This window comes from Euphorbia lathyris, chromosome 2, assembly GCF_963576675.1.
Source record: "Euphorbia lathyris chromosome 2, ddEupLath1.1, whole genome shotgun sequence".
Lineage (NCBI taxonomy): Eukaryota > Viridiplantae > Streptophyta > Magnoliopsida > Malpighiales > Euphorbiaceae > Euphorbia > Euphorbia lathyris.
Genome location: NC_088911.1, coordinates 60,040,652 through 60,061,059, shown reverse-complemented (window position 1 = coordinate 60,061,059; position 20,408 = coordinate 60,040,652). Strand labels below are relative to the sequence as shown.

General features: G+C 37.6%; 1 protein-coding gene and 1 non-coding gene across 2 annotated transcripts; both read right to left on the bottom strand.

Annotated features, from left to right (window-relative positions):
- Positions 1 to 15,944: 15,944 nt before the first annotated feature.
- On the bottom strand, positions 15,945 to 19,482 carry LOC136218380 (protein WHAT'S THIS FACTOR 1 homolog, chloroplastic). Its single transcript, XM_066005216.1, has 3 exons — positions 19,324 to 19,482; positions 19,066 to 19,249; positions 15,945 to 17,356 (listed from the first exon to the last, which is right to left on the bottom strand). Exons 2-3 carry the CDS (start codon positions 19,119 to 19,121, stop codon positions 16,075 to 16,077), a joined length of 1,338 nt encoding a protein of 445 aa, XP_065861288.1. The 5' UTR covers positions 19,122 to 19,249; positions 19,324 to 19,482; the 3' UTR covers positions 15,945 to 16,074.
- Positions 19,483 to 19,570: 88 nt separating this feature from the next.
- Positions 19,571 to 19,643, bottom strand: TRNAR-ACG (transfer RNA arginine (anticodon ACG)). Its single transcript has one exon. It is a non-coding gene; the product is annotated as a tRNA-Arg (tRNA).
- Positions 19,644 to 20,408: the final 765 nt, after the last annotated feature.

The window sequence follows — 20,408 nt, the reverse complement described above, 5'->3', positions numbered from 1 at the left end:
CGCCTCCACCTAGCCGCACCAGAGGTGGAGGCGTGATAGCCTCACGCCCCACCACAGGAGACGGCGTGATATTCATACGCCGTCTCCTCTGGTGGGGCGTGATAGCCTCACGCACGTGTGGGCAAAATTCAATTTTTTTTAAATTTAATTTAGTTATTATTAGTTTTTTTATTAATTTGATTATTATTTTTTATCTTTGTTAATTTTTATTTTTTTAATTATAGTTAAATTTAGTTGTTGTAAATTTTATTTTGTTAATTTTTATGTTGTATATGTTGTAAATGTGTGTATCTCATTACTTATGGGGTAACATATATATAGATATAACAGGGATATAATGGTCATCCATTACATTATTTATAACACTCTCCCTTGGATGTCCATTATACAAAAATAAGTAAATGCGCTTGGGGATGCTGCCTCATTAAAAACCTTACCAGGAAAACCCAGTGGGAAAAACCATGGTCAAGGAAAAGAGTGCAGCACGCATTTACTCCCCCTCATGAACACATAGCTAAAAATATTTACAACGACGCAATCCAATGCGATAAACTAACTTCTTGAAAGTAGCAGTTGGAAGCGCCTTAGTGAATAAATCCGACAAATTGTCACTTGAACGAATCTGTTGAACTTTCACATTGCCATTCTTTTGTAGATCATGGGTGAAGAAGAATTTTGGTAAGATATGCTTCGTTCTATATCCTTTAATGTATCCTTCCTTCAGTTGCGCAATACATGTAGCATTATCTTCATACAAAACTGTTGGAGCTTCTTTTCCGGTAGATAGGCCACAATCTTCTCGAATATGTTGAGTTACAGACCGTAACCATACACATTCACGACTAGCTTCATGAATAGCTAAAATTTCTGAATGATTAGAAGAAGTAGCTGCTATGGTTTGCTTCATAGAACACCAAGAAATTGTAGTATCACCACATGTAAATACATATCCCGTTTGTGATCGAGCAGTATGAGGACCAGACAAATATCCTGCATCAGCAAAACCAATCAAGTCCTCTTTGGACTGGTTAGAAAAGAATAAACCCATATCTTTCGTACCTTGAAGGTAACGGAATACATGTTTAATCCCATTCCAGTGCCTTCGGGTTGGACATGAGCTAAACCTTGCTAACAAATTCACAGAAAATGATATGTCGGGTCTTGTATGACTAGCAAGGTACATCAATGCCCCAATTGCACTTAAGTATGGTACTTCTGGACCAAGAACTTCTTCATTGCTTTCCCGAGGACGGAATGGGTCCTTATCCACATCAAGTGATCTTACAACCATTGGGCTACTCAACGGGTGTGCTTGATCAAAATAGAATCTCTTAAGCACCTTTTCTGTGTATGTTGTTTGATGCAGAAGTATTCCATCTTTCAGATGTTCAATTTGCAATCCCAAGCAAAATTTTGTCTTTCCAAGATCTTTCATCTCAAATTCTTTTTTCAAATATTCCACTGTATGTGAAATCTCTTCAGGAGTTCCGATGATATTTAAATCATCAACATACACTGCAATTATGACAAATCCAGACTCAAATCTCTTAATAAAAATGCACGGGCTGATAGGGTCATTCTTATAGCCTTCTCTTATCAAATATTCACTAAGGCGATTATACCACATACGCCCTGATTGTTTCAATCCATAAAGAGATCTATTTAACTTTATGCAGTAATGTTCTCGAGAACTAGATCTTGCTGCTTCTGGCAGTTTAAATCCTTCCAGGACTTTCATATAAATTTCATTATCCAGTGGACCATATAAGTAGGCTGTGACTACGTCCATTAAACGTAAATCAAGTCCTTCTCTCATTGCCAGACTTATGAGAAACCTAAAAGTAGTTGCATCCACCACAGGAGAATATATTTCTTCATAATCAATTCCAGGTCTTTGTGAGAATCCTTGTGCAACTAAGCATGCTTTATATCTCACAATTTCACCATTTTCATTCCTTTTTCTCACAAAGACTCATTTATGTCCCACTGGTTTTACACCTTTAGGTGTACGGACTACAGGTCCAAATACTTCTCTCTTTGCAAGAGATTTCAATTCTGTCTCAATTGCTTCTTTCCATTTTGGCCAATCATTACTTTGTGTACACTCCTCAATAGATTTTGGTTCATGATCCTCATTTTTATCCATAACATCAACTGCTACATTGCATGCAAAAATTTCATCGACGTCGATTTTATTTCGATTCCATTTTATTCCAGACATGACATAATTAATAGAGATCTCTTCATTCTCAGGTACCTGAATTTCTTTCTTTGTCATGTTTATAGTCTCTTCAAGAGATCCTTCAGTGTTCTTTGGTTCCTCGGAAAGGCCATTGTCAATTTCTGCTCCTTTTCTTTTTCGAGGATTCTTATCTTTGGAACCGATAGGTCTACCACGCTTCATGCGTGTGTGAGACTCATTAGCAGTTGGATGTTGTCCTTCAGGGACTTCAATTATATTTGGAGCATTTACAGCTGGAATATGTGATTTGGTCACTCTCTTTGGGTCAGAAAATGCGTCTGGAAATTGATTCGCTAAGTTTTGTAAATGAATTATCTTTTGAACTTCTATTTCACATTCTTTAGTACGAGGGTCAAAATGAGACAGAGATAATTCATTCCAACTAATTTCTTTTTCCAACTGTTTCTTTTCTCCCCCTAATGTTGGAAAAACTGACTCATTAAAATGACAGTCAGCAAATCGAGCCTTAAATAGATTTCCAGTAGCTGGCTCTAGATACTTAATGATTGATGGGGATTCAAAACCAACATATATTCCCATCCTCCTTTGAGGACCCATCTTAGTGCGTTGTGGTGGAGCAATTGGAACATATACCGCACATCCAAAAACTTTCAAATGAGAAATATTTGGTTCCTGACCAAGAACCAATTGTGATGGGGAGAATTGTTGATTACTCGTTGGCCTGATGCGAATTAATGCTGCTGCATGTAATATAGCATGTCCCCAAGCTGATATTGGAAGTTTGGACTTCATAAGTAATGGTCTAGCAATCAACTGCAAACGTTTAATTAACGATTCAGCTAGACCATTTTGTGTATGAACATGAGCTACAGGATGTTCAACATTTATCCCAATGGACATACAATAATCATTAAAAGCTTGTGAAGTGAATTCACCAGCATTATCGAGGCGAATTGCCTTCAAAGGAAAATCTGGAAAATGTGCTCTTAATCTAATTAATTGAGCAAGTAATCTTGCAAACGCCAGGTTGCGAGTTGATAATAGGGAGACGTGTGACCATCTAGTCGAGGCATCGATTAAAACCATAAAATATCTAAATGATCCACACGGTGGGTGAATTGGCCCACAAATATCTCCTTGTAAGCGTTCCAGAAAATTGATTGATTCATGTATAACTTTGGCTGGTGAAGGCCTAATTATTAATTTGAGCAAGCAGCACATGTAAAATCATTAGGAAGAATCTGCTGGTTCTTCAATGAATGTCCACATGAATTTTTGATTATTTTTCGCATCATTATTGAACCCGGATGGCCTAATCGGTCATGCCAAACAGTAACATTATCAGTAAACTTCTGGTTTACTATAGCATATGATTCAATTGTACTAATATTAGTGTAGTAAAATCCAGTGGAGAATGCAGGTAATTTCTCAACAACATGTTTAGTGCCTTGGGTAATACTCGTGATTTGAAGGTATTCTACATTTCCTTCACTTATTGTCTCAATATGATATCCATTCTGACGGATATCTTTAAAACTCAATAAATTTCTTTGAGACTTGGGAGAGTATAATGCATCCATAATGTCAAATTTCGTTCCCATAGATAATAATATATTTGCTCTTCCGGAGCCTTCAATAATCTTTGAACTACCCGATATAGTATTAACACAAGTTTCTTTCATTGTCAAATGAGAGAAATATTTCCTACTTCTCAGTATGGTATGAGTAGTTGCACTGTCTGCTAGACATAATTCTTCACTATCCATGTTCTTCAAAATAAATAAATTAATAGTCACATAAATAACTTTAACAACTCAAGTTCAATAATATCTCATGCATATAAAATTCAAAATAAAATCCATAAAATCATAAACTCATAGTTTAACACAAATCCATAAAAACATAATAATAAAGAAATCCTAGTAACATCCAAAAATAATGTCTACTATTTCTATGTCTAATTTATATCATTGCCAGAGGGGGGAATGAAATCATCAACCTTCAGGGTTGTATTTCTACAATCAAAGTCATCTGCGCCATCTTCATACACAAGATTTGTTTCTTTCTTGTTGTTTTGCTTCAACGATTGTTGATAAAGATCAACAAAACGCTTTGGTGTACGACATGTGCGAGACCAATGGCCTTTTCCTCTACAGCGGTAACATGTATTGGTCACTCCTGCATTGTTATCTTTTTCGTGTCTGTGACCATCTTTATTGTCCCACTTCTGGTGGGATTGTGAGTTCTTAAAATAACCACCTCGACCTCGACCATATCCACGTCCACGTCCATGTCCGTAACCACGTCCACGGCCACGTCCTCGACCACTACTATTATGATAATTTTCTTTCATATTATATGATGTCACATTCGCTTCAGGGAATGGAGCAGAACCAGTTGGACGCAACGCATGATTTTTCATCAATAATTCATTATTTTGCTCAGCCACAAGGAGACAAGATATAAGCTCAGAATATTTCTTAAACCCCTTTTCACGATATTGTGTCTGCAGGACAACATTATTTGCATGAAAAGTAGAGTATGTTCTCTCTAACATTTCCGCATCAGTGATTTTGTCTCCACATAATAGCAATTGTGAAGTAATTCTGAACATGGCTGAGTTATATTCACTTACTGACTTAAAATCTTGTAGTCTTAAATTAGACCATTCATGACGAGCTTTAGGTAATATCACATTTTTCTGGTGGTCATACCTATCCTTTAGATTATTCCAAAGGACTTGTGGATCTTTCACAGTCAGGTACTCAATTTTAAGATCTGCATGGAGGTGATGACGAAGAAATATCATAGCTTTTGCCTTGTTTTGACTGGTTGCTTCATTTCCTGCTTTGATTGTATCACCAAGTTCTTTTGCATCTAGGTGAATTTCAGCATCTAACACCCAAGATAAATAGTTGTCTCCAGTAATATCAAGGGCATCAAATTCAAGTTTCGTAAGGTTCGACATAGTTCACTATACATATATATAAGAAAAACAAATTATCAATTAGGACATACTAATCACATATCAACCGAGATATCCTGAGGCTATATGAAGAAATCAAAATTAAATTTTAGCACAGAATTGGAGATGTTTTGATCCAATTTCACCAAATATGTGTAATCTGCAAGTGAATTCTAGGAAACTTAAAAGATGACCTTTTAGAAACACAAAAATATCCCTATTTGCATTCCATATTTTAAGTACGAAAACCAAACATAAAAGAGATTCATTCACAAATGAATTCCATATTTCACTTTCATCCATTGCAATGATACAGTAATATACAAAAAGCTTGATGCTCAAGACTAGTGTGGTTGACTAATTTGTTTAATAAGGTTATGATATTCAACCAATTACTAGAAGGGTGGTCTAAGCAACACCCTTCTTCCGTTGCTTAAGATGAAGGAGGTATTCAATTTCGCTCAAACAATGTAGGTAATTGAACTCATGAATCATGCAGTGAAACGGCTTACGAGTATGGATTAAAGAATTGATAAATGATTCAATGTCCGCAAAATGTTAGCCTTAGGTCAAGTTATCAAATTGGTCCAGAGTATGATTTTAGCCCTTTGTTTTCCATTAGTATATCACAATAAGTCTAAATAAAGTTCAAAAAAACACAAAGTGAAGGAACAGCATGTGAGGCTATCATTAACCACAAGACTATCACAGCATTTTCACTGCGTAACAGGTTGTTGAGGTTCTTTTGACAAAAATACAAAGGTCCTAAGCAGAAACTATAAAGCAATCAAGGCTTTCTAGTTTTGGTCAGTTAAGACCTCAGTTTACGGACACAGCCTCTGTTGCTATTAACATTTTGGTATTACAGGAGACTAATGGCTCTTGGTGAGTGAAGTTCAAAGTGCCTTTTTCAGGTATTTTTCCACTTGATGAGCACATGTAAAAGCATTGCAGATGCAGGAAGCATGAGTTCTGATTAAGCTAAAGGCAGTGATGCTATCAGACCATTTTTAGCGAAATTGATCCTAATGATCTATATGGGATCAAAGCTAAATTAAAGACAACATAGAACTAAAGAATATCTTCATCTCCAAATGATCTTCAAAGAATTAAGTCTAAAAACTGAAGGAAGAAAGACAATGGCATTGGTCGGACAAAGTGGTTCAGGAACATCAACCATAATTGCCCTGATTGAAAGATTTTGCAAAATCATCAAAGTGGATAGGTTCTAACAGACAAATACGAAATCAAAAGCTAAAACTTGAAAAATTTGAGATCACATGTAGCTTTAGTTAGTCAAGAACCTACTCTTTTTGCATTGAATAAGCCAGAACATTGTGCAAAGAGCATGAACAGAAGCTGAAATAATAAGAGAAACTGCTAATGGTATCGATTGGTTTCTTAAAGACAGTGAGCAAGTTTCTTTAAGAGAATAAAAAAAATTTCATTTGGATAAAATTTACTGAAACTCAACTGTATTTTATGGTTTAGTGGTCAACCAAATCCATTGGATGGTTAACCAATTTTCAGCTTTTCTAACCAACCCGAACAAGATGGGTTGATGGAGAAGGGTCTAGAGGAAACTGACGGAAACACAAGAAACAAGAACGGATACTACTATGTCTATTAGTTTGGGAGGAAACTACTCCATTTTATGTATTGAAAGATGAAGAGTTCATACACAAGGATAAGTATAGGGAGCATATACCAATCCCTGTAATTCCTCCTTTGGTTGCTCCTAAAATTCTTCTATTGGAATACATATCTAGATTCCTGAATCCTTTTACAATCTGTTTGGAATTAATTATTTGAAAACAGAGTGATAAGCAATAAGTTTCCATCCCATTCCATTTGTTTGAACAAAGCAATCACAGTTTCAAAATGCTTCATTCGGACTAGAGAAGACAATAATTTATTGAATTCAACAACAGGAGGAGGCGGATTCATATGAAGGAACTGATCATAACAAGCTACGATATTGTCAAACCCAGATTCAATACTAACACTCACTTTTCTAGAGTCGGAATCACGAGTATAGAAATGAGAAAAGGAACCAATCCTACTATGAGTATTGAAATTGAAGCATGGATGAGAAATCGGAAATCACAAAAGAATAGGACGAACGATGGCGAAATCCAGAATCTGAACCGATAGTGTAACAAATTGAAAAAAAACGATAGTGGCTAGGATCGTCTACTATTGATGGAAGGCGTGCTCAGACGGCTAGGGTTTCGTGCTGATAACGTGTTGTAAATGTGTGTATCTCATTACTTATGGGTAACATATATATAGATATAACAGGGGTATAATGGTCATCCATTACATTATTTATAACAGTATATTATTTTTAGAATAATTATAATTGTTTAGAATAATAATAATTAAAATGTAAAATTGGAAAAAAGTTTTCACATGTGAACATGTGAACATCACGCCTCACCACGTGGTGAGGACATTTTTAATTGATAATATTTATTCATGAACTTATAATATTGTTACAGATTTTAATTAAAATTGTATGGTATTTACAGGTTTTAATTAAAATTGTGTAGTGTTTACAGGTATTTACGAGTTTAATTGTCTATCACGCCCGACCGCAAGGTGAGGCGTGTGGCTATCACGCCTGACCACACGGTGGGGCGTGATAGCTACACGCCCGCGTGTCGGGAAGACAAAAAAAAAAGTAGCTTTTCTCATCCCCAACCCGTGAAAGGGTATTTTCATCCTTTCACGGGGTTAGGGGTGGGAATTTGAGACTAGATATAACAACACCTTTTTTTTCAAGAGCGGTCTCACTATTCGTCCATTCCTATTCAAATTTATGTTTGAAGAAATAAAATATATTAGGCGGGTCAGTTTGTTGTTGGCACCCCTTACTTGAAGGTTGAGTGCAGACTATGGTTAGTGAAAGTGGAAAATAGCATTTGTTATGGTTAGGAAAAGGCAATAGTGATATTCAGCAAGACATGACATGGTGTTGCATGAGCCATTCCATAAAGTCATTGATATGTGGTTTTGGAGCCAACCCAAAGTGTTTACGAGCTTCACCAAATCCCAGACGGACACCTATTCGAAACAACGCTGTTGCAGCTTATTCCTTTGCTCAGTCACGCTGCTGCTATTTCGATTTAATCATTTCATATTGATAATTTTAACATTTTATCCAAATAGAAAAGTTCACATCTATAATTTTTATATAACTCTACTCATAATTTTATACTTTCTTAACTATTTCTCATTTAGTTTTTTTAGTTAAACAAGTTCTACAATTATAGAAAAAAATATAAAATCAATTGTTATATACCAGAGAGATTAGAAATATAAATAAAGTTAGGGAAAATTACAAAACTGGGTCAAATGGGAGGCCCATTTACATTTTAATACCCATTATTGTTCAACTTACATATATAGACTATGCCCTGAAAACTTTCCAGAAATGCCATTCATATATATATAAGGACTTTTGCATTTCACCCCTAAACCATTCGCGAAACTTGAAGGACGATAACCATAAACTCGAACGACGAACATCTTCAACACCTCCAATCTTTACATTTCTTCTTTCAGCGACTTCCAACCGATTTCAATGGCAAGAACCGGCACGAAGGTATGTTATTTTGTGATTTCTGATTAGGTTTTAACGCTTCTATTCCTATACTACGGTGATTTTACTTCTCATGCGATTTAGAAGTAGGGTTTGCAAATTAATTGTGTTTTTTGGTTGGTTCAGAGCTTCATTTTGTTATAATGATACTTAGAAATAGTTAAAATCAGTTGGGTGGACCAAATTTTACAGAATCGACCAGTTCGCGAATATGAGTTTACTTCGCGAAGAGCAAAATATGCGAAGTAAACTCATGCCCACATAGCAGTCGATGCATATGCTATTGTTCCGCATATGCGAAGACAACTTTTACGCTTGTCAGTTCGCGAATGTCATATTCGCGAAGTGAGTATTGACTTGACTAATTTGATATACTTTATGCTTTGGAAGGGTGATCATTCTAAGTCTAATTCCAAAAAGAGGAAGAGGACATCAAAGACACTTAAGAAGAGTGTAAAAGACACGTTTAGGTACCCCTTCGCCTATGATACGAGAGCTACCATCACAGTTCGTTCTGATGCTGAGGTGATGAAGAAAGTGAAATAAAGATTATCCACAGTGCAGTTGGCCATGTTCAGGAAAACATGTTTTGGGCATTTGGTGGACTTCGAAGTGTATTCGTTGTCCTCTCCTCTATGCCATGGGGTGCTTACAATGGAGATCAATCCGAAAGAGGATAAATCCGGAGAAATGTGGTTCCAAATCAATGGTGTTGAAGTGAAATTCGGTCAGCGTGAATTCGCACTCGTAACCGGATTGAGACTAGGTGATCCGTTACCAATTTTTAAACGGATGAGCAATTATAAAAGGGAAAACAGATTGAGGAATCTCTATTTTGGAGGTAGAGAGAGCATATATCACAAAGATATATTCGATACCTTCTTAGAGACTAATTAGGAGAAAAAAAATAACGATGATGCGGTGGCAATGGCTATGTTGTTCGTTATACACAGGTTCCTACTCACAACTGATGCAGTGAAAAAGGTTGATGACAATATCATCAACCTAACTGATTTCCCGACTGTATTTAACTCGTTTCCATGGGGTGTGCCTGCTTGGAATGAGCTGTACAAGACGATGGGACGTGGGATCCCAGGCAGGAAGAAGGCATTTGACGCGGACAACGCGAAAGAAGGAAAGAAGAAGGTCGTCCCATATCAGCTTCATGGATTAGCACAAGCATTCCAGGTATGTTTCCTATATGCATGTGATTTAATTAATGTTAGATTTCAAATGTAATGGTTTTTATTTAATACTTTGTAGGCTTGGATACTGGAGATATTGCATGCACCCCCTAAATACTATTTGAGGAGACCAAAGAACGTGTACCCTCGTATATGTCGGTGGATAAGTGCAAAGAATATAACTTTCTTAGAAGCTGAAGAAATATTTAAGGTAAGTACATATGTCTTGTGTACAGAATTAATGTGTGCTTTGGATGTAAGTAACATGTACTTATGGAGTTGGGTTTGATTTTTCATGTTTTCAGTCAGCTGATGTGCAAGCATCTGAACTTGTTATCGAGGAAGACGAGGCAAAGTGCGATTGGTATGCGCCAATGAAGGATTATTTTGATGGGAAAGCTGTAGACCTTGACCTTGATGTGTTATTCGCACCTTATAAGGGGTCTGAGCTAAGTGAAGAAGAGGAGAACAATGAGGAAGAGAATGAGGTACATAATGAGGAAGAGAATGCTGTAGAGATTGAGGAAGAGAATGCTGTAGGTAACCAGAGCGAAGAGTATGTTTATATAGATGAAGAGGACAGAATTAGAAACGAGAAGAGGTCTAAGAAGAAGAATGACGTGAATATACAGGAAAATGAGGAAGAAGAAAGGAAGGCAAGGATGCGGGAATATGGGCCACGTGTGTAATACTATCAATGGGAGAGATGACATGTTTATGAGACCATGGAAGGGGTTGAAGCGAATATTCATGCCATTCAACATAAAAGGAAACCATTGGATATTAGGAGTGCTAAATACAACGAATATGCACATGTACATATATGATAGTTGTCTTTCTAATGACAGTGAGGAGAAGCTTGGTCAAGTACTCCAGAGGCCCCTGACCGTACTTGCATACGCTATTGGCAAAACCATAGGGTGGACTGGTCAAAATCAGGACAACCGGATAGGGTGGACTAGGCTACCGGACACTCCACAATAGAGAACAGCATCGAACGATTGTGGGATGCTGGTGTGCATTTTTTCTCAACTTTTAACAGCTGGCCGGCAATTGCATGAATTAGACCCAGATGACGGAGATTTCCTTAGATTACGTGTTGTAATTGAAATTTTCCATGGCAAACTGTATGGATTTTGAGTAATTTCTATTGTTATATAGATCTTTTGTTGTATATTGTGCCCATTGCATTCGCCAATTCGCATATGACTGAATTCGCGAGGATACCAGTTCGCAGTATTCATATTCGCGAAGGTACCATTGCTTATGCGAATCATATCAGCTTCGCGAACATACCTCCTGATCCGCAAAGTGGTGTATTCGCGAACGTCTACTTCGCAGCAACGGTCGGTCACAATTCAACCTATTATGCCCTATATTCCCACATCGGCTACATATCATTGGCAATGGGTTTTCACCTTGTGACGGTCTTCTGTTCTAACTTCTTGGTCGTCCAACTGGGGCAGAACCTCTTACAGGGGGAAGCACATTCCTTGGAGGGGCACAGTTTGTCCACTCCGTCTGGGGTCCGAGTGGGTAGATGCACTCTGCGCAAGCTAATCTAACTGCGTTGTTGGTGTAATATTTATCAACCCATTGGTATGCGTTACTTAGTCGATTCTCACATGCAACTTTACATACATGTTTACAAGGAAATTGAGAAAGTTGCCATTGCCTACACGTGCAAGTACCTGCATTTAAGTCAACAATACCCCCTTTCCCTCGGTCCCCAATCTGAAATGTGTGTTGGTTTATTCCACTGAATGTACATGGTATAGCTTTAGTAACATGTTTCTTTATCTTCCGTTCACCGTCCAATGACAGATAATGTTCTCGTGCTCCTAGAAATGGAAAATGAAGGTAATGTATTTATGTATCAGCTAAATTACCATAAATGACAACGTATAAAATATTTACCAGCCGTTGTTTGTCTTTCGTAGAACCATCGTTGCACAGTAGTTCTAATGTACTCTATCAACATTGTGATGGGCAAACGTCTTCCTTCAACCATTACAGCGTTCCATGATTCAGCAATATTTGTTGTCATTATGTTATAACGACGGGTATGAAAATATGCACGCGACCATCTCTGGATACCAGCTTGCTCTAGATATACTGCTGTTGGGCCATGTAGCTCACGTAGTCGAGTGAATGCTTCAATAAAATCTGAAACCCTGTAAGCTTTAACAGCTCCCCAATACACATCGCCTATCTTTCTAACTGACCTGAATTTGGCCTGCAGGTTCATTTTCAAATGGTGACAACAACATCCATGTATTGCATTTGGAAACACTAAATTCACAACATAGTCAATTCCTTTGTGCCTATCCGAGATTATGGCAAAATTGTCTATGTCCCCAATACATTCTTTCAGCTTCGTCATGAACCAACTCCAAGCCTCGTTGCTCTCGTTTGGTCCAACCCCAAAAGCGATAGGATAAATCTGGTTATTACCATCTTTTCCAACTGCAATGTACAATTGTCCTGGATACTTACCTTTTAGGAAGGTTCCATCAACGCAAATGACAGGCCGAATGTGTTCTTTAAAAGCTCTAAGTGAAGGACCAAACGCCATAAAGAAGTACTGAAAATGATCAGCATCGTCGGTTTGAATATGTGTTACCGTACCTGGGTTGCATGCTTTCAACGTCTCACAGTAGTCGGGTAACAACATGTATGACTCTTCCGGTGAACCCATCACATCTTCTATCGCCCAATTCCTTGCTCTCCAAGCCTGCATATACGACAAGTTTATTTTGTATTGGGTCTCAAAATCTTTCACAATGTCCTTTGGTCTAAACACTCTACCCTGGATATCAAACTTAGCTGAAAGTAGCATGCCAGCCACTCGTTTCCCCGCTTGCCTGTGATGTGGTAACATTTGATCCCTAGAACATGTGTGGTTGTCCATTGTATCCATTCTTCGGAGCCTAAACATACTTGAATTGGATATCGCAATTCCTCTAGCACGCCATTTACATACATCCAAATGTCTACATCTAACCTCAAACATGGACTTGTTAGACTTGTACACTTTCCATTCGAACCTATTATTCACTGCGTATTTACCTAGTGCAGCCTGCAATTCTCGTTTGTTAGAGAACATGTCATGTACCTTTAAACCGACGACCCCTTTCGATGAACTATCTTCAATAGTAAATTTGGGTGCATCATGGATCTTAGGTAGCCATCGAAATGGATCACTCCTCTTCCTTATTGTTTCTACACTCTCTGCCAATACCCTGCTTTGGGGAACAGCTTCGCAATGCGATTGTCTCGGAGGGGTAGGTTGTCCATCATTTACCATTTCCTCTGTGTGATCATGACCCCAAATGTCATCATCGTACAGCTGGTCCTCCCGATGATAAACCGGATTCGAGCTAATATCATCTAAACCAGGAGTGTGGGATGCAATATTGCACTCAGTGATTGGTTCTTTTCCTGGCCTATGAGGAGGGCGTTCAACAGTTGTGTTGTCTACTTCAGGATTTGTTTCAAATACAACTGTGGCATTGGCATCACAACTTGAATGAATAACATTCTCTACCTTCGTGACTCGCGGTTGGATTGTTCGTGACTCAAAATTAGCATATAGTGGGGTAACAACGTCAGTTTTCATCCGACAATAATCTAAAAAACACTCAACATCACTTGAATCAACAATCGGAACTACTGCCCCAGGTAGTTGCTTTCGTCCGATAGTTAACTGCATAGTCATACGTAGATCAAATGACATTGGATCAACATGAGCAGTAGTGTATACTATCTCTTGCAGCCTTTCCAAGCTCAATCCCGGAGACAGCTTCAGCAATTTCTTCTCGCCCCCATCGTATGTCGTGGTCTTACCAACTGTTTTCCACCGGCCATTCCACATGATCACACACAACACAAACTGGTCTGACATTCTTCTGTCAATAATAAACAAAAAAAAAAAAAGAAATGAGATAACAGAATGTAATAACATCATGAAATAACATACACTTCGCATACTTTGCATAATTCATAGTAATCCGATTATGCGAATTCGCATATTACGCAAATACATTCGCAGACTTCGCATACTTCGCAAATACGTAAAATATGCGAAGTGTGCGAAGCCAATGATGGAACACCATATCTTCGCCTACTTCGCATACTTCGCAAATACGTAAAATATGCGAAGTGTGCGAAGCCAATGATGGAACACCATATCTTCGCATACTTCGCGTATATTCCATATACGAATTCCGCGAAGTATGCAAATAACAAACGCATACATAGCCTTCAATAGACTTCGCATATTACTATTTCGCGAAGCGAAATCATAATATGCGAAGCACGCGATCTTCCGCACGAAGTTCAGATTTACAAATTTCTAACCTCAAAAGTAAACTAACATCAACGAGTTCAAAGCGAATTAACCATATGAAACTAACATCATACTTACATGACAAGGCTTGGGCTTTGATTGATGAAGGATCTTAAGGGAAAAAAAAATAGAGAGAAAATCGCGCAGGACCGTAGGAAGAGAGATTTATCGCGTAAAAAGAGAGAAGAGGGGTGAAATACAAAGTCCTTATATATATATGAAGGGCATTTCTGGAAAGTTTTCAGGGCATAGTCTATATATGTAAGTTGAACAATAATGGGTATTAAAATGTAAATGGACCTCCCATTTGACCCAGTTTTGTAATTTTCCCATAAAGTTAATATAGAAATTTTTTTATTTATTATCACTATTTTAAATTTTATTTAATCTAATTTGATCATCTATCCTAACAAAATAACTTAAAAGGTTGACGAAAACAAAAACATATAGACTACATAATTATTTCTAAAAATACATAAAAAAAATAAATTGTTTATTTATTAAAACAATTGAGGCGAATTAAGCCAAATTTTATTTAGTCTATTAGAGATAGGTGTTTTCTCCAACAGAAATGTTACTCCAAAGTGTGGCCATGTAGTTAGGAGAAATTCACCAACAGCTACAGCAAAAATATAAAGAGGAAACAACATAGACGAAGAGGTATCACTGTTACTTCTGAGCTAAGAGGAACTACTTGGTTCTTTTTTTTTTTTTTTCTTTTGATTCTCATCTTTTTTGGATAATTTATCATCTCTGTTTTGCCCCAAGAGAATGATTACCTATGCACTTTCTTCTATTTTCATACTTGTCCTTGGAATGTCATCTATCAGTCAATAAGAATGCATACACATCTCACCTGATCTATGAATTAGGCTTCAAGCTAACTTAAGACAATCAATCACTTAAATACATCCTCATCAACTCCACCAGCTAATCAAAACAATCCTCATCTAGATAAACAAAATCTCTCCTTCTACAATTTGTATCAGAAAACAGAACCAGACTCTTACTTATGCAAAGCCCCTGTAGGCAGGCATCCATAAAGCAACTAGGAGAATCTTACAAACCTATAAAAGTGTTGCCCATTCTAGCATCCATGAAATGCTATGCATCATATAATTCTTCAATTGTGGATGAAGTCTTTCAGAATGTCACTTCTATGCTCTACATTTGCATTTCTTTCCCAATTCTCAACTGCCCTTCGAACTGTAGCATTTGCTTCAATTATCTCCTCAGCTGAGAACTTGTGTTCCACTATTCCCAATGGTCCAGGCTGCAGTACCTTAACCACGGTTTCCATCTCCTGTTCAAGCTGCCTATGCCATAGAAAACCAGTAATCATCTGAGAAAATCAAAACCTAAAACGAAAAACAAAATAACAATAACAAACTTATGGAAGATGCATTCGTAGAAAGAACTGAGATAAACACGAAATGCACAATAACCCTCCTCAAGGAGAAAAAGCTGCCAAAAACCAATGGGCTATATTTGGGGACATAACAGCTATTCCTTAGAAATTCTATGAGTAGGGAATGTAAGTTATTCCTATTAGAAATTCTATGAGTAGGGAATGTAAGTTATTCCTATTAGAATTTTTTTGATTCATGGCATAGAACAACCCCTGACAAACACCAATCAAGTTTGAGAGATATAGAACTTCATTAAGTAAGAAGTACGCATATTGGAAGTCATGAGCTCCATCAACAAATAACCTCTTCGAGGTGAAATTCAAAAACGGTTTTAAAGCCACATGAGATAAAATTCATAAGGCTAAGACGAATCAATATCCTTGTAAGCACAGCCAAGCTCTCCAAGTTCCATATCGTGGTCTTTTACAAGTAAAGCATCCTCTAAACCATCCATTGTCTCCTCATCCTCAAATTGTGTTCTCATGCTTTCATTCTCAGAATCATTCTCATCCAAATTAACATACTCCATGTCTGATAAATCATTATAAGTTTCAATTCTGTTTTTCTTTCCTCTGTAACCCACAAAGTCAAGGAATTTTTCCTTCCAAGCGACTAAAGGACCTTTCTCAATCAGCTGTCGCCCTTCATAAGCTTCAGTTAAGAAGACACTAAACCTCTTCCCTCTCTCCGACACGTAAAAAATCCCAAAATGCTTCAAAAGAAGTCTCATCAATTTCTGTGGCATCACAAGTTCTTGCCGGAAGTGGGTAAGGTGATCGGTAACCAATCTCTTCTCCAACGTAAAACTAAGCAATTCATGCATTATAGCAACAGCCCTCTTATCGAATTCTAGTGACCCTGCTGTCAAACCCCTAGCATCTGCATATGGTGACAAGTAAGACCTCTTCTGGAAGTGCTCAATTTTACCAGCATATCTGTAAGCTTTCTTGTAATTAGGAGGAAACTTCGTAGGAAATGATAAGGTAAGCAATCCTGGTTCATGCACACTTGTTTCTGATAACCCTAATACCTTCTTCTCTAGCTCTGTGATGGCCCAAGCAGGATCCCAATTTACTAGTTCCAAATATTCCATTTCATTCCCAGATTTAACAACCCTAAAAAGCTTAGGATACTGATGCACCCATTTTTTCCTAAAATCCATAGGCAGGCCAAAATCCCTTCTAAAATTCGCAATCTTATATATTGGAAGCCGCTTATCAACAGACATCATAATACACCTAGTAACATGCTCTGCAGCTTTATCTGAATTCTCCTCAATTAACCTGCCATGCTCTTGCACTAAATCCTCAGCCTTTTTTGTCATCCCACACCACAGCACTCCCCTTTGATCCTTATACAATTCAAATATCTTTGGAGATTTCTGTAGAAAATCAGAAACTTTATGCGGTCTAGGAAGATTGATACTAGTCCTGTGTTGTTCAAGACTTCTTACAGGGATTACCATCTCTGGCTCATGCTTTAATACTTCAAGAACTGCAAGTACTTTGGACACAATTTTCCACTTTTCTGTCACTATCTCCAGATCATGCACTCTCTTCTTGCTGCTTCTGTCTTGAACACGCTTGCTTGTTGTCATGAACCTACTCTGTAACCAACTGAACAAAGGTTCTTCATGCCAGTTCCTTCTCATAGGCAAATACATAAACATACTATATTAGCGTCATGCACTTGATTCGTTAAACTCCAATTTAATGTGTTGGCTGGCCATTCTACATTACATCAGACTTAGAGGCATATGCATACTGTAAACAACATATAATATTGAAAAATATAATTAAAATATTTCTTCAAAAGTGTTGTGAAGAGAAGTCATTGTTCTAAATTTCCTTCAGGCTGAAACTAGTATAGGTTGCATATTGCACTACTTTCTGCCCAGTATAATTGTTAGCACATAATATTTAGAAGATTAATTTGGAACCTCAGAACTTAATCAACGAATACCAACAAACACTCTTGAACAAGGTGAAGTCCCTAAGGGTCTGCTTGGATGAAGGTTTGACAAGGTTCATTAAAGGGAGGGGAGGTTATTTAGTGAACCTCCAGAACCCACCAATTTGGTGGGACTGAAATTGAGGTTATTTCAAGGTTTTCTAACCTTCATTTAACCCCCATTTAACCCTCACCTGCATTTAAACTCCCTTCCAAGCAAGGTTAGGAAAATAACCTCCCTTTAATTAACCTCCCCTAACCCCAACAAGCAGACGCTAATGCTCAGGAACAAGATATTAAACGGGAAAAGACTATTTGCAGTTATTGTAGGTAAGAAATCCACTTTCTGCAGGCACAAATAGAAATCTGTTCAGTCTTTGGGAAAAAAATGACTATTCACATAAATGGCATTGATGAGTGCTGAATGAAGGAAGGATATCAGCAAAGAGCCAACAAGTTTGCCAACTGGTGAATGGGCCGTGAACAACAAAGTGTAGAAGCACAAGCTCCAATTGTGAGGATAATTCACAGGTGGCAATGTTGTAAGAAGGTGAACTTCTGGTCCGGGAGTTTCCACCCTTGAAAAAAAGAACCTGCATATAATGATCATATTGGGAGTCGCTGCTCACCAGGACCTACCCTCCCAACCTAGAGTAGCTAGGTGAGGCAATTATAGATCTTAGGAGTCAATTCGAATTGGTCAATAAAAATGTATTTCAATGGTATTTATTTTTTTATTTTTTCATAATTTAAAAATGTGTGAAGAGTCAAATGTTTTGGCAATTCCTCAAAGATAAATCTGGTGAATGAAGAGCAATTAGGCAAAGTAATTCTTCCTCAATAAATAACATAAATACTGTTTAGCTTAACCAAAACTTAATACTTTGTTCCACATCCATTTAAATTTAGCTAATTAGGTAGCCTCAATCCATGATAACTTCCAAAAAAAAGTGTAACTGCTAAGCATCGGGCATCCACTAGAGAATCTGAATGGCCATAAGAAACTAAATCTACTGAGGTTTAATACCTTGCTCCACGGACTCGAAGTTTTACGATCAGACTGCTTTAATTCAATGTCAGGACCAACAAAGGAAATCGAGTAAAAATTCATAATTGGATGACTTCATGCGCATGTCATGCAACTAACAGGCCTCAATCTCACCAAAACATTAAAAAAGAAATGAATTAATTCATGAAACGGCTACATCACTAAATGAAGTAATTATTCATTAACATTAAACTTCTAATTCGAATATGAAACCCAGCTAATTCGCTCTCAAAACCCAGAAAACAGATCAACTCAAAGATAACAGCGTATAATATCACCCAAGAGCGAGTTCTATTCACAATAAACTAATAATGAATTAAAAAAAAAAAATAATAATAAAAGAGCACGTTGTACCTGACGATTCCTGAAAAAGGCAAGGCGTTTCGCAGCCCAGAAAATGATATCCGCATCTTTTTCCTCTAAATGCACTTTCTGATAGGCAGAAGGTGGTTTTCACAGTTCAATAATCACTCTCAATGTTGTCCTTGCTATATTAGTGGAACAAACCTCCTTAGATACGGTGACGTTCTGCGTACTTCTGCAAGAACACAAGAATGGCGGTGAGGTACTTAGTTATCGTATGAAGGCCCAGATTGGCATGTTAACGATTACCTTTGTATTGAATGAGACAAGTGTTAAAATCTCTTTTCGGTATTCCGATCGATCTTGTGTCTCCTATTCCGACGCCCTAACTCGGCAGCAAGGGATTTCTTTCTGGAACCAGCTGCAAGCCAGGAGACTGTCCAGCTAAGCTCTAATCTAGACTGAACATCAATCAAACGGCGTCGGTTGAAATTGCGAGCGGTAGAAAAATATATGCAAACGGCGTCGTTCAATGCTAATGGTGGGAAAAAAAATTCGACTCCGCTGGGGATCGAACCCAGAATCTCTGGTTTCGTAGACCAGCGCCTTATCCATTGGGCCACGGAGTCATTACGTTTAAATATGTAACATGCATATATCGATACTATAATTCTTATAATTTACTGTTACATTATCATTTAAAATTTATTCAACATGATCCCATCAAAAAAAAATTTTATTCAACATGATAATATTAATTAAAATAAAACAACTAAATAAAATTTAAAGTGATCATTATATCCTTTATTTTAGTTATGAGATATATGTACTTAATTCGATATATTTTATTGTAAATCACAAAATTTTATATTTACTTTGTGTAATCAATATTTGATAACTTGCTAGATTCGATTTGATGATCTTCGTCGCGGTTACCTGCAAAACAGAACCGGAGACAGGATCTCCGGGAAAACTCTCCGACGATCAAGTCAGTTTTATGGGAAGGTTGGTAAATTGATACTGGTATTGTGGGGAAAAGATGTGAACGTACCTCCCCATTTGCTTTTATGTCCTTTTTATAAGTGTTCCTAGGTAACCGCCGGGGGCGGTTACTCTTTCCAGGCCACGTCCCTTACGTGGCTACAAACGTGGTCTCGTTTGTTTTGAGTGGGAGGTTTAATGCTCCGTTTAGGATTTCGGGGCGGTTACTCGTTTTACCCGCTTCCTTTATTCGGAGCCCGTTTGATCTTGAACCATGAGCCTAAGTATAGGTTGGGCCCGTGTTTATGATTCGGCCCGATTTGGTTTCACGGATCATCACATGCCTCCCCCTTAGTTTGGCAAGAGCCCTTTAGGGTCTTTTCATATGTTATAGGGGACTCTTCGTCTTCGTC